Raw genomic sequence first — 16,170 nt, 5'->3', positions numbered from 1 at the left:
TTACATGTTGAGCATAATTTGAACATATGAGGCTAAAAGAACATATTTACAATTATAAAAAGCAAATATTTTCTTCCATAAATAAATTGTACTTACATCGTACAATACAGATTTCTCATTCAAGAAAGACGAAAGTGTAAATACACCAGCCAATCCAGGCATGTAACGGTAACCTACATGTAAGGCCATGGCTCCTCCCATGGAGAATCCACCTACAACACAAGGAACCTGCAGTGAATTATAAAACAAGTTTAATGAAGGATGAGTCCTATATTTCTAAAAATTCAGTATCTTAAGATAACTAACCATAAACAACCTTAAAATTTTAAATCAAAGTAAAACAATCCTCCATCCATTACTCACATGAATTACTGAGCTGTATTTGTAATTGCTCCTATCTGTCTACAAAATGTAGGCTAAACCTAAATAATTTGTTTATAACAATTTAATAAAATGCACAGGAAGTGCATCATGTATGGTTGTATAACATTCTGCTGTATTTTTTCATCTAAATTAAATCTAATTTAATATCAATAAACATTTCACGAATTATTTTAAAACTAATCCAGAAATTGGTTTGAGTTATAATAATTATTGTATAGATAGGTCTAACACATGTTATGTAATTCCTATAGCAAGGAGAGGGGATAGTTTACGGAAGTGAGTTTGTAGTGAGAGAGAGAGAGAAGACTTCAGGTCCATACTGGTTACTTGTTTACTTAGCTGTACTACCTGCCCTAGTCTACAGTAAGAAACACATGTTATGTAATTCCTATAGCAAGGAGAGGGGATAGTTTACGGAAGTGAGTTTGTAGTGAGAGAGAGAGAAGACTTCAGGTCCATACTGGTTACTTGTTTACTTAGCTGTACTACCTGCCCTAGTCTACAGTAAGAAATAAGACTTTGATATTTTATAAAATATTTGGGTGTGTTTCTAAAATGTAATTTAATATAACACGTATAGTAAGTACTGAACTTTGAATATAATTTTTTGTTATTTCAGTTTTGAATTATTTGTGAGAAACATTTTTTTTTAATTTGAATTGATTCTTAGATATGTTAAGTTTTAGTTTATTCGGGGACGAGAAGTAATCTTTTAGTTAGAATTTTTGAGAAGAAATTAACTTTTAGTTCTCCGTTTATATTAGTAAGTACTTTATTTTAACTGAAATCTATCTGTAGGGAATCCTTGTTGTAAAAATATTTTCATAAAACCGTGGTTTTATAATGTTTAAGGAAAGTAAGAGTGATTTAAAAAAGAAAGTTTGAATTTTCATTTTAACAATTGGAACCTTTGGTTTGATTTTTATAAATTGATTTACTGAGCTTTGTCTAGCTGTGATTTAAAAGTTTAAATACAATTTTTGAAGTGAAAACTTCTTTAGGCGCGTTGAGCGTTTTGGTAGAGGGTAAAATCCTCGGTTCGCGTCACCGACATGCTAATGATACTAACCTGCATGAAAAAGTCAGTCTCGCTGTGTTTTTTAAACCGTAGACTTGGCCGCGGACTACTAACCTGCATGAAAAAGTCAGTCTCGCTGTGTTAAAACTGTCCCGGCGGAGTATGAAAACAGACTGCGAAAATCAGTGACCTTTACGGCTTCCTCTCGCGATTTAAAAGTGAAGCCAATGTCGTACAATTCTGTAAGATGCGTCAAATTAAAGCTCTTAATATTGGCAATCTATTGGTTACATTTTTAAATATTAAAAAAATTTCGAAATAATTTTGATTATTGTTTACATTTTACATAGCGTTTACAATGACAAGAAAAAAGTAGTAAGCGAGGATTTTTTTTTATTTTTTGGTCAGACAAAATTTGTCAGCGAGAAAGTTGTGTGAAAATAGATGAATATTTTTTTTTGTAATTTATCATTTTTTTATTGGAAGTTTAGTTTAGCCTGTAGTAGCGTATGAAGTGATGAGTGAACGTTTCTGCCGGAACTGTAGTTGGCGCATTGGCTCACTGATACCGTATTAACTCAATAAATTAGTTTATTGTGCAATAAAAATACCTTTACGAAAGAACCAAGTTAATTTAACTAATTTATTAGTTTTAAAAATATTGTGGGTTTAATTGTTATTGCAATTATATACTTTATCCGTAGCAATAACTGTATTATTTACAACGGTGTTCAACTCACTGTTGTTCACTCGGTGTTTACTCACTTGTATTCTATGTTTAACTAACTATTAATATTGAGCAATTACAACATATTTTTATACAGATAAATGAATAATGAAAACAACGAATATATTTTTAAACATTTTTAATATTTGTACGAATATTTGTATTTAAAATTTAGCATTATTCATTTTAATTAGGTTTTTAATATTTAACCTCTTCATCATGAAATGAGTATTATTACGGTACCTATAAGATTTATCTTACTAGCGTGGTAAAATAGATTTCTAGTTATTTGATAATATTTTTTCGTGGATTTTAAAATTGGAAAATTAAAAACGCGTCACATTTAGAATTACAGATGTACTGCTACTATAACGTATTGTTAATTACTCTCAACTTAATAGTTCCGTTTTCACTTCTATCGGCAGTCCCACGACTGCTACTGTTTTTTTATTTCAAGCATTTGAAAAGTATGTTTTTCTCATAAATATTATTTGTGGTAATTCTTAATAACGGGAAAAGCAGCTCAAATGAACTATAACATATAAAATATAATATTAACAGCACAAAAATATAATATAAATAGAATCAATTAATAAAGTACACTATATTGATTGTGGGAATTTATTTATGATTTTGGGTTTGTAGTCCAGTTGATAAAAATATCTTTTATAACTAAGATATTTTGGAGAGTATCATAATACTTATACATTGTTGTGAACAGAATATTGTATTGGTAATAGCAGTATCTGACAGTTGTCTGATTATCTTCAGTCGTTAAAAAATTAAAAACCTTTTTTAATAACTATTTTTAAAATCTTAAGACAATTTTTGAAAATGTATTTATTTGTTGTGAACTGTTAAGTTTTAGCGATGTTTAATCAATGGTACTAAAGGTTGATTAGTTATCAATATGTTAACTGATTTATGAGTTGTTATCCGATGGGGGAAGTAATGTTAATAAGTTACAATAAGGTTATTCAAGTAAGAAAAAATTAAGACAAATTTTAACAATGTTAAGTTGAAGTAATGGTGCATGAACCACCATTACAATAACCTTACCCAATAACTATGTTAACCTAATTTAAACTGTTTTTTTTTTTATTGTTTAATCTTTACATTTTCACTTGACATATAACCATAGTCATAACAGTGATGCGACTTTATCTAATTGTGTATATTAGTGAATAGGATTTTAAATCTCTGGCAAGGTATTAATGGTAAAATATGATTTAAGGTTAATTTCCAGGTTATGTATATCAAAACATGATAGTCCTTATCTTGATGTGTTAATGATATCTAAATATGATTTAATGATTAAATACAGTAACAGGTTGAAACAAACAGACAGAACACATGTACAAGAATTAAAACCAACTTTTTTTTTTAAGAACTGTTTAAATTTAATTTAGAGCTACTTGGTGATTTTTGGACTCATAAAAAATTTAAAAAAACCAAAATCCGATAAAGAGTACAGTGTGATTTTATTTCAGGTGGAAGAATTATAAAAAGAATTAAATTGATTGGGATGAATGCAGACAAAAATAAAGTAAAAAGGAGTTAAATGGGCTCAGAACTTAATTTTAGTGATTTTTATGTCAAATTGATTTCAAAACTGTCTTTATTTACATTCAGCAAATATGTATATTTTATATAAATCGGGTAATCCTGTATTCTATATTGGCCTACTTATTTGTGAGCATATGATACATTCACAATTGTGCCCTACCCAAGGTTGTTTGATTGTCCTCTTATTTCAGTATAAATGTTTAAATCTTCTTAATTTTTATATATTAACAATAAATTTTGAATTTTTTATTTAATTGACAATGTAATAATAAAACAAACAGTAACTAAGAGAATTTTTAATGCAAGAACTTTTTAACGAAGTTATTAATAAATTAACATATTAATTAGTTCTGAACTAATTAATAAATCTTACCTTTAACAAAATACAACAATATTAAATAATATAAAACATTAGGCCTGAGCTGTTAATCTATGTCTATTATTAAAATAAAAAATTTTTTACTAAAATAATGCACAGCCTATTAAAAGAACACTAAAACCTATATCAAACTGTGTGTGTGTGTGTGTGGGTTCTAATTATAATACAACCCTTGATAACTAGATTTTAAATTAAGGTTCTCTATATAAATATGGTATCCTATTTTAAATACGAAAAGTAATAAAGATCTATTACGAACCTAATATAATTCTATTTAATGGTATGCCATTGGCTACTTGTTGTTCAATTAATTTGTTGATTTCTTTTGCCATCGGTTCAATAGTCTGTAAGTCCTCTGGCACATCAGGTCTTATGCCGAAACGGTTGAACCAGACATGGCTGAGCTGAAAGTAAAATCAATGTCTTATAATTCTTTTATCCACTATTCTCATTTCATTAGCCTATTGTAAATAATCATAAAGTCAGGTATAATATAACAACAGAGCAAAGCTGATATACAATTTTACAATAGAACTATATATATTCAATTGAGTTTTGCATTGGTATATTCACTATTTTCACTATCCACTATTGTAAACTATATTCTGCCCAAGCAGTGAAAGCAGATGGAATATGAGAAACTATACAGGTTAGTTTAATTCTCTAGAATTTTCACTAATCGAATAGACTATACACAAAAGATTGACAAGTGACAATATAATTAAGAGTATTTTCAAATATCTGTTGTCTTTTTCAAATGGAAACGTAGCACAGAATCTACTAAAAATTGTCTAAACAGTCTAATCATCTAATCACATAATACTCCTAAACCGACACAACGTTTGAGATTAGAAACTATACCCTTTATGAAATTTATAATTACATGTCTAGTTTTCTCTAAATCTACACTGCTTTGGGATTGGAGTTTAATGTATTTAGATTATCTAATTTCCCAACATTTATAAGACTTTCTCTAAAAGCAAGAAAAGATCAACATATTAACAATTTAACCCAGTGAGCCAAGGACAAATATGGATATATAAGATAACAAAGTTTTATTTAGATTCTGATTTAAAAGACTTGTATACGGAATACATAATTTATAGGTGTCAAGTTAAAAGTAAAAATGAACAATTAAAATTATAAATCTGTTGTACTTTTTTAAACACATTGTAGGCTATATAGTATATACGTTTACTAAACCATAAATAACAGTGATTGAGCTCAAGACTCAATGTGGTCTTTACGTACATTGTGAAGAATGGGAAATTGCAACTAATATTCATTCATTGCCAACAACTTGGTCAATTGGCAATTACATCTGAGAACATTGCTATTTGCACTCACTCTGGAGTTACAATCACTTTAAACATATTTTGTTTTATATCTTTGATTATAGTAATCAAATGTTATGTTTATCTGTGTTTTATTATTTTATATCAAATTTTTATATTACAAAGAAACAAAATTCATACTTTTATATTCAGAATATACTATTCTTATTGCACTTTTTTAAATTTTGAGTAAATACAAAACATTGTTTAACATCATTTTATTTATTTTTTTTTTTTACTTTAAAAATCTTTTGATTTCATTTATTATAAACTTTAAAAACTTTGGTTTCAAAGGTCTGAAACAATATTACTTTACAAAATGTGATTCCATACAAAACCATTTAATTGTGGCCTGCTAAAGGTTAACATTATTTTCTATTTCTTTGATTCAATAACATGAACAAGCTTCATTTTTTTAATGTAGGGTAAATGATGAAAAAGAGATATTAAAAAGAGAAGTTAAGTAGTACTTAGAAAATGTATTTATGAAGACAACTGGAAATCCATTTACTACAAAATATGTCTGATTAAAAAAGAGAAGAATTAACTTTGTTTCATTTAAAATAAAAACACAGGAGTGAAAACATAAACCATGAGAGGAGAGTGATTCAGATTTAATTTGATTATATCAGAGAAACACTTTATTTAAACTAACCCTTAGTTAATATCAAAATTAATTTAGGAGATACATGGTAAAGTGACAACTCAGTTTGGAAAATCTAAATAAAAATGTATGTTACTTTATAGCACAAATGAATACTTTCTTTAATGTAAATTATCACAAACATATTGTTTGGTCCAATTCTATTCTTATATAACTTAAGAACTGAATATAAAAACTGCTTTTTAATAATAAAAGTACATTAAATTTCAAACTGCTAGGCACTGTTTGTATCCATAAATCAACATGATGAAAGAGCATGTACCAAAGGTAGATGTAGAGCAGTTAACAAAGGCTAATGTAATGTAGACCTTTCAGGCTCTGTAAATAACATAATTTTCTTTTCTATAAAATGCCTACAGTAAATAGTATAACATCTTTTTTTTAACTATTTTAAAACTTAAAATATGTATTTTATGCATCACATAGAACAAGCAAATTAATTTATATTCTTGATTTACTAATATGTCTTCAATATTTTCTTTTATTTTAGGTCAAAAAGCTGAGAAATTGCACTTAATCTTAAAAAGACCTTTGCTCTGCTTAAGGAGTAATAGGATATTCTGGATGGTAAGGTTGGAGGGAGGGGCCGCCTCCTGTCAATATCCATGAGAAAGGAGTTTAGACATTAATCTCAGTCTAGTCTGCTAGGAAGAAGGGAAGTCAGCTCTGTACCAGCCTCACTAGTTATACAGGGAGGGGTAGTATGCCCCAACTGCCTTGGGGACCCACCTACTCCAACAGTCATCCCCTGCATTATACTAGACCTATCGATTTACCCTTGCACCTAATATCTTAACATTTGCGATTAGTGATGTGCAGCTCCTGGACAGCCATAGCGTTACCCAACGTTAAGTGACACATCGGTTTTTGCTGTAACCAATGTAGGTTCAACTGGAAGGTATAAACCAGCCAGAAGTGAATCCTCCAGGTTCTTTCCTTCATTTAGCTTCACAACTGAAATAGCTTAACAAAGTGTTCTATACAATACTGTAAACAGAAATGTTTTATTGTTTTTATGTAGACACTTCAAATTTGTAATTTCAGCTTTTAAACTGAACAAATTTTTTTAATGACACTTATCCCAACAAAAACCCTTGTATCTAAATAAGGAGTTCAAAAAACAATCCATTTCCAGGAAATATGCAGCGTTAAAGACCACCCCAAACCTGGACAACCAATAACGGCTACAAACGAAGCATTGTCACTTGACGTTGTACAGTCTGATGTAGAAGATCATCATGCCTCAACAAGAAACGTTTCTCAGATATTAGATATATCTCAAACATTAGTTTTACATGACAGTGGTTATAAAGCGTACAAGTCATTTAGTTCATGAGCTAAGTGAGGACGATTTTGATCGTTGAGTAGAATTTTGTGAAATAATGATGTGGAACATTAATAATATACAATTACGTTAAACAACATTGTTTTCTCAGATGAAACAACTGGGTCATTCCGTATGAAATCAACATACTAAAATAAAAGAATTTACTTCACCATGATGAAATTTGGTATGAAGGTAGTCTTCATCATATAAATTCAGAAAATTACCAATTTTCTCCCAAATATTTCAAACAGTTTCAAAGTTACGGCTATGTGAAATTTAACAGTTGTTATTTACTTTTGCCAAGTTAGCTGTAATGATCTGAAATCACTTTTATCAATTTCTTACTATAGTCTGTTTTCATACCCAGATAGATTTTTAGAAGATTGCGATCCATAATTGCACAATGACTGATAATATGTTTCAACTTTTGGTTAGACATTTAAGTAAATCTCGAACAGTAAATCTAGAATCTTGCACTCATGTGCAGGAACAAGTGGTAGCGAGACTGTGCCAAGTCCGGGCTGTAGGGTGGGTGATCGAACTACTCCCAACAAAATTCTCGAACCAATGTTTGAGTGTCACCAGCGGTATGGGGCCGAGATTGTCGTGGAGCAACACAATTCCGTTACCTTAGTTTTCTTAAGGTTCTGCTATACCTTGCTGCATTAATGGTTTTACCTCTTGGGAGAAAATCAATCAGCAAAACACCTTTCCGATCCCAAAAGACAGTGCACATAATTTTTTATGCAGACATTGTCGTCTTGAAATTTTGTTTCTTTGGGGATTGTGTGTGTCACCACTCCATTGACTGTTGTTTCGATTCCGGTGTGACATGACGGACCCAAGTTTCATCACCTGTCACAAATTTGTTTAAAAAAATCCTCACCTTCATTACTGTACCGCGTGAGAAAAGTCAAAGCTCTTCCGAGTCTCTTGGTTTTGTGCACGACAGTGAGCATTTTTGGAACCCTTCTGGAGCACAACTTGCGATAACCTAAGCGATCCGTAACAATTTTGTACAAAATAGTGTGTGAAATTTGATGGAAATCGTCAAGATAGCATTGTCAAAGTGAAACCTCTGTTCTCTTTTTTCGTCAACTGCACTAACCAGATCTTTGGTGTTGAGAGAAGGCTGACCGCTCTGATTCTCATCATGCAAATTTTTTCGACCGCCATTGAACATTCTAACCCGCTTTCTCACCATTCCTTTACTCATCACGTCTTCCCCGTAAACATCTCAAATTCAACGATAAAATTTCAGCCAGTTTCACATTCCTTGCTTTCAAAAATCTTATTACAGAACGAACCTCACAATCAGCGGGATCACTAACTGTCTTAAACGTTTTAAAAGTTCAAAGAAAACTGAAAACCGAGTAAAATAGCATGATTCGATAGCCAGTGAACAAGGACGACTAGTGCACATGCACGGAACACTAATTACAGCGCTACAGTGGCAGTAGAATGAAACGGTACTTATTTTCTGTAAACCTCGCATTAGTTATTTTTATATTTTCCCATTTTTAGCAACACTAGAACCACTGGATCGGCTTCATAACTTTCCCAGAGCAGCCGAGAGCTGTATCCTCCTCTTCATTAAATATTTTGTAAGTTGCTATTATAAAATATTTAATATTTACTTTTTGATTTCTTTATTATTTCATTCATTTGTTACATTATTTTTTATATTTTATTACTTTAATTATTGTTTTGGTTGGTTACTTTTCTAACGTTGGATTATGATTAAGGAAATTTTGGTAGGGCGGAAAGGCGCACTCACGTGATCTTAGCTCAAATTTAGGCACTACTCAAGGATGTTTTCTTTTAACTGCCAGCAGTGTGGGTGACCCAAAGCCCGCACTGCTGGCAAGGGGCATTTCGGTTAAACCATTCTCACGTGATCTGAGCTCAAATTTAGCTTGTTATCCCCCCACCCAGAAAAACCCTGATTACCCCTGGTCCCCTACATTGTTGGACTATTTGAGGTATAACCCAAAATTTCTAACCTAAAAGTTAAAAGATGGGTAAGGACATTTCCGTTGTAATTTCTGTTTTTATTAAGGCTTTCCTATTTTTATATGTATTGTAATGGTATCTTATACATTTGTTTTCTTATTTTAAGTTGAAATTTTGGCAAATAGTATGAAGTGGCTAAAGTAAATAATTATCACAAAATCTAACAAATAACCGCAACCAACACATTTTGAAATCACCAGCTTTCCTCCTAATCGAGGTACAGAGATGGAGGAATATTGTAATTTTACACAGTTTTAAATGCTCTTCTTTTGATGTTTAACACAACATGTTTTGTCATTAAAAGTTTTTTTTGCAAAATCTAATTCAAAATTGTTTAAGCATTTCTAAAAAGTAAATTTTGAAAATTTTCAACAATTCCTATAAATATTGTAATTTTTGCTAAGTGATTCTCAAATGTTCAAAGTAGGAGGCTCATGGGTTCATAGTTAAATAATAATTTAAGAAAGGATGTTTAAAAGTTTCTGTAAAAATGTCATACTAAGTATTCGTACTTCACTTAATTTCATTATGATAGTGATTATTATCATTTTAATTTGAGTACTTACGAGGGATATTAGAAAAATAAGGTTCCCTATGCCGCCAAGACAGAATGCGATATGTTGGGAGAAATCAGGCAACACTGTCTTACCCATCAGCTGTCCCTCTCTCTATCCATACCACACACGCCTGGCTATGTCCAACAGTGCCACCCTAGCTACCTTCGAAGATGGAGCTCCCTATCATTGTTTACCGCCAGATGCGAAATTCGTGCTGTGATACGTTTTTTAAATGCAAAACAGATTTCACCTATTGAAATTCATCGTCAGTTAATCAAAGAGTTTATGGGGAAAACTGCATATCTGTTTAACACGTTTGGAAATGGTGTAGAGAATTCAGTGAAGGCCGCATGGAAATTCACGATGAAAACCGAAGTGGACGGCCTGTCATGACAACCGTCTTTTGGGACAGGAAGGGCATGCTTTTGATCGACTTCTTGCCTCATGGAACAACAGTAAACTCTGAAAGATATTCTGACACATTAAGAAAACTAAAACGCGCGATCCAGAACCGCCAGAGAGGAAGATTGTCCAGTGGTGTGAGGCTTCTCCATGAAAACGCTCAACCTCATGTCTCACATCAAACTCAAGAACTGCTGCTGACAAATTTTTCATGGACTATTGTGCCCCATCCCCCCTACAGCCCAGACCTAGCCCCAAGTGATTATCACTTATTCCCAAAATTAAAGGAACACTTCGGTGGCCAACGCTTCAGTACCGATGATGAAGTCAAGGAAGAGGTTACTCGATTCCTCAAAAAATTGGCGGCAGAATTCTACAACATGGGGATAGAAAAGTTGGAGCATCGTCTACAAAAGTGTTTGGACAGAAACGGTGATTATGTGGAAAAATAGCTTAACTTTTAAGTTTTAAATTGATCTATAACACTAAGTAGAAATATAGAGCTGTCTATTTTAAAAAATCATGGGAACCTTATTTTTCTAATACCCCTCGTAAAAGAGAGTTGCCTCTAATATAGCAATTTAGCTATTTACAAAATAATTGTAATTACCAGCGCTACTGTAACTTTACATTTAAAATTTTTAACTATTCCCCAAAAAGCCCATTTTGGGAGAATGATTTGCTTTTGTTTCCTAGAGGGGTGTCCTGAGTTTAATTTTACTATCTTTGTTCATTGAAGGTCGAGCAGAATCCATCCATGCTTTTAACTTAATTCATTGCCACGAGCTGCCATTTTGTACTGGGTTGAGATAGAAACCTCTAGTTTCCACTGTTCTTTTTTTATCAAGACTTTTTAAATCAGGTGTCAGTGAATGGGTCTTTATATTTTAAAAATTTTTAGTCCCTCCCCAAATCCCATTTTAGGGAATTGGGTAAAGTTGTAGTAGTGACTAAAAAGTTCACTTCTATTTCCTAGAAAGGTGTCCCGAGTTCCATCCCTCCATCTTTATCCATCAAAAACTAAACAGTGTATCCATACTTGTAAGTCACACTGTATATTTTTGTTCAGGATGGTGAGTAAATAACATTGAAATTTTTTTGGCTATTTGGCCGTTAACCCCACATCAGTGGGGGCCGGTATCAACCGGCAGGAATTTCAACATGCTAACAAAAAATCCTCTAAGTATCTACCCTATGTAATGTAATAAAGTGTTCATGCTAGAGTCTCGAATGAATTACAAAGGAAATCTCCAAGTGAATAGCTCTAAACTCTATACAGACTAAACTACTCACTTCACCATTTAATGGAGTGTATGGTCTCACTGGAGCTGTTGGAAACATTATTTTCAAGTGTGGAAATGCCATACGTTCTCCCATTAACATTTCCACCCATGCTTTCACTCCATTTCCAGTATCACCTACAACACACCATTGAACTGAATATTTGCAACGAAGGTCTAGACAATAACTTAATTATCCAATTTTAATTCCAAATCTAATTAACACAGGTTACAAACATGACCACCTCAGAATTTGATTAAATTTGGTATGAAGGTATTCCTCATATTAATTTGGAAAATTTTCAATTTTCTCTAAATATTTCACACGGTTTTAAAGTTACGGCTAAGTAGAGTTTATCAAAATCCACCAAAAAACCAGAATCTACACATTTGGAAACCACCATAGTTTTTATCCTAATCAAGCTGGGAGTGGTTTCATTTTGTTGCTGTTTCTTTTGATGTATAACACAACATACCTACTTTGTCATAAAACATTTTATTGAAAATCAAATACAAAATTTTGACTCCTTATTAAATACAATGCCACTGGGATTGTTGGTCACATAACTTTTAAATGTAAACATGTCATAAATTCTTTCTATCTCCACCTTTACCTTATCTCTAATTACTTATTTAATATTGCCTACAATAAACAATTTAAAGAACTGATCAACTGTAAAGCTTAGGGGCTGCAGTATAAGCGGCCACCACGACAATTAAATCATAAATATTTCAGATTATTTAAACTAATAAACAATAAAAACCAAAATTATGAACCGAATTAATTACAGCTATTTTATATTATGGTATATAATTCAGCTATATTATATACACACATATTATATAGTAATATTTTAATGATGAGTTAAATTAAATAACAAATATAAAATAGTTTAATTAACACTTTGAGTGCCAGGGATTTCACTACGAGACGTAAGAATACGCTTGACCGATATGAGTCTCGCTCTGAGACGAGACGTATCTACGCGAAGAGGGCTGGAGTATCGGAATAAGACGATTTCTATTTCATTTGTAGTACCTCTATAACTTATTCCATACTGGCTGGTAGCATACCAAAGGCTGATACATTAACTAAACTAACCTTTTCAACTATTAATGCTACTTCTACTTTTTAATGCTGTTAGGTGAAATAAACAACTAACTTAACTAAGATACAACACTTTCTCAGTTGGATTGCGATCACAATCGTGGTTTCGTGACGAGTAGCAGAGCCTTCTTTACGTTATATAATTGTGCGTTTTTATTAATTTAAAATGTTTCTTAAGTTATATTAGATATTAAAATTAATAATAACAGTCACTTCTGAGTGTCCATGAAGACAGTGTTGTAGAGTTTGTTTGAAAATTGCCTGAATAAGGTTTTATTTTGAGTTTTATTTTAGTAATTATTGTTATATTACATATGATTTTGCATTGTTTTAAATGACTTTTATTATTAAAGTATTGAAGTTTCGAAAAGAATTTCAAAAAAAGCTTTTTACAGTAAAAAATAAACTTTAACTGAATATTTTCCAATACCCTGTGCTTTTTAGTAAAACAAATCTCTAGCGCTTGAATAATTTTTATAATTGTGTTTATTGTACAATATTAGGTTATTGCACATGATTATTTTTAAATGCTCTTCATCATAAAAGTATTAAAATTTAAAAATAAATTTTTCTTATAGGCTATTAGTTATTTTACCTTAAACTGGATTTATATTTTGTTTCCGTAGAAAAGTCACTGCCTTAAGTGAGTTTTAATTTTTTAAATTTTATAAGCATATTATTGTTATATGTATTTTATGGACAGTTCATTTACCTTTCAAACAGATTAAAAAGGAGCTTTTAATGATAAAAAATAAATTTTAAGTGAATGTTTTTCTGAAACCTTGTTTTAGTAAAAATAATCTCTAGAATTAACTATTCATAAAAATTTTGTTTATGGTACAGTATTAGGTTATTACACATGATTTTGGGTTGTTTTTAAATTCTCTTTATCATGAAAGTATTGAAATTTCAAAATACAATTTTTTTATCATAGTTACAGTTGGAGGAATTTAGTTGTGCTCGTAGGGCCCTAATACTACCCTTTCAAAAAATAAATGCTATCTGTGTGGCGGGTTGCGTTTACGTGCTAGCCACTGAGATGAAGGCGCAACAATCGCTTTAAACGACTTTAAACTCACGATTTCGATTTGCAGATTAGTATTGACAAATACGTTATTTTCAAAAAACACTTTAAACAACACTACAACAACTGAAAAACAAGGATAAGTCATATTATTGCTATTATTTGGTATTATCTTATTATTTAATTCCATCAGAATCAGCACTGTCACAAAACAGTCTGATTTTAGCGAGTGTGGTGAGTTATTTGGGCCAATACAATTCCAGAAAGGAGGAGTTTACTCTTGAGTCAAAGGAAATGTTTTCGGGACGCAGCGCATAATGCTGCCCCGCCACCCCTCCCACCTATCACCACACACTCAAGGTCACGCGCACAGCTACAGTCCTCAAACTGTATTTCACCTCAAACTTGATTTTTATTTTGTTTCTGTAGAAATGTTGCTCTTTATATAGCCATTTTTTAATTTTAAAAATTATATAAAAATATAGTAATTGTTAAATAATTTCTGATACGTAATTCATTTACCTTTAAAAAGAAATAAAAAAGAGGCTTTATATGATTAAAAATAAAGTTTATGTCAATTTTTTCTAAAATCATCCGGTCTTGTCCAAAACTCTGGCACTTTTTGCATAGTGACACAAAAAATAACTCAGCACTTTTCAACATATATTAATTTTATCTCTGGCATTAAAAGGATTAAATATAAAAACTATATATGTATATTTATTAAATGTAACAAACAACTTACTTCTTACTATTTTGAAGGATAAATGTGTCTGACAGCTTATGTCACAAACATAGGCAGTATTTTAGTTAGTATATTGCATTAAAGAATGACAGTATATAATCCTCTAGTCCGTTAAAGACAATGTTTATATAGGACTAACCTGAACCATGGAGAAAAATAACAAGACCAGTTTCTGAGGATAAAGGTCTTATTTCTTCTATTGCAGAAATCCCAGATGACATTTTGTGTCCTCTCGCTTTCAGTACAAATCTAAAACTATTAACTGCTAAAGTATTTATAAAAGGTCTCATTAATAACAATGTAATTAACCTCACAAGTGATAAGAAACTAAATTAGTGACATGACGATTGACGAGACATAGCTTATGATTATAAAACTTTTTTTTTTTTTTTTCTTTTTCTTTTGCCACCTTTTTGTGGCGGCCTGGATTAAAAATCCATGAGGCCCCGATGTTCACTTTTGTGGTTGTCCGTCGTTTGTAGGTAGTTCTTACAAGAACTTTAAAAATTTTACATCAGTCTTCGGTTTGGTAATCTGAGAAAAAAAAATCACAACACCTTCAAAATAAACAGGGTTGCCATTAATTCAAACATTCAATCGAATCATTCCCCTTATATTTAAATGACCCTTAAACGATTCCAGAGTGAGATTACACTACATTGAATACGCCGGGTTTTTATTCTCTTGAAAGCCTCATCCTTCTCCTGATAGTATAGTCAAGATAGCACTGAAGATGATCTGAAGGATTTTTTTAACAACATTTTATTTATTTACAATCTGTTCAATTTGGGAAGAGCAATGAGTAAATATTATACACGGAAACAACATTAACAATTAAAATTGAGTTGGATGTTAACCATTGTTAACACTAACATAATTAATTCAAGAACCTAAAGGGTAGATCCAGGATAGCAGTTCGATGGAGTACACATTTTTAAAATTATCAAGTAAATTTACCACAAGGTGGTTTGGATGATCTTCTAATCTTAAAAGATAAATGCGACTGAATTTGGTTATTTCTTCTTTGACTTTTGGGATGTTCAAATCTTGTGGGATGTAACGTTTTTATTGGATACATACCATGGCGCTTTTGTAATTTGTCTTAACAATTTTGATTGATACCGTTGTAGTATCTCCAGATTTGAGTTGCTTGCTGTGCCCCATAACTGCACACCATATGTCCATACAGGTTTTAGGATAGTTTATATAATAGTATTTTGTTCTTCAAACTGAGTTTTGATTTAGATCCAAGTAGCCAATTCATTTTATTTGTTTTTAAATTTAGCTGTTGTCTCTTTGTTCAAATGTGGGATTTCCATGTCAGCCTTCTGTCTAAACTCATGCCCAGATAATTTACTTCAGTTACTTGTGGTAAATGAACGTTATTCAATGTAACTGGAGGACAAGAATTTTGATTTAACGTAAACGTTATTTGAGTTGATTTATTTTCGTTAATTTTGATTCTCCATGTCTTAAACCAATTAGCAATAATTGCATTTAAGCTCTGTTGTAAGTAATGGGATGCTCAACACAATCTTTATTGACTGACATAATTGCAATATAATCTGCGAAAGTTGCAATTTGAGTATGTTAATTTTCTGGGAGGTCAGCAGTATATAGTAAGTATAAAAATGGACCAAGT

General features: G+C 31.4%; 1 protein-coding gene across 1 annotated transcript; it reads right to left on the bottom strand.

The window, feature by feature from the left end:
* LOC124353628 (lysophospholipase-like protein 1) lies at positions 1 to 14,893 on the bottom strand. Its single transcript, XM_046803558.1, has 4 exons — positions 14,668 to 14,893; positions 11,665 to 11,789; positions 4,334 to 4,478; positions 1 to 212 (listed from the first exon to the last, which is right to left on the bottom strand). Exons 1-4 carry the CDS (start codon positions 14,816 to 14,818, stop codon positions 1 to 3), a joined length of 633 nt encoding a protein of 210 aa, XP_046659514.1. The 5' UTR covers positions 14,819 to 14,893.
* Positions 14,894 to 16,170: the final 1,277 nt, after the last annotated feature.

The sequence above is a fragment of the Homalodisca vitripennis genome, chromosome 1, assembly GCF_021130785.1.
Source record: "Homalodisca vitripennis isolate AUS2020 chromosome 1, UT_GWSS_2.1, whole genome shotgun sequence".
Classification (NCBI taxonomy): Eukaryota; Metazoa; Arthropoda; class Insecta; order Hemiptera; family Cicadellidae; genus Homalodisca; species Homalodisca vitripennis.
This window is presented reverse-complemented; position numbering and strand designations above follow the sequence as displayed.

Coding starts and splice junctions, on each gene's coding strand:
- LOC124353628 (XM_046803558.1), bottom strand. CDS start 14,818: ATGAGACCTTTTATAAATACTTTAGCAGTTAATAGTTTTAGATTTGTA. Junction 4,479..11,664: donor ACACTCCATTAAATGGTGAA/GTGAGTAGTTTA, acceptor TTTTACTTTCAG/CTCAGCCATGTCTGGTTCAA. Junction 213..4,333: donor ATTAAATAGAATTATATTAG/GTTCGTAATAGA, acceptor CTTGTGTTGTAG/GTGGATTCTCCATGGGAGGA.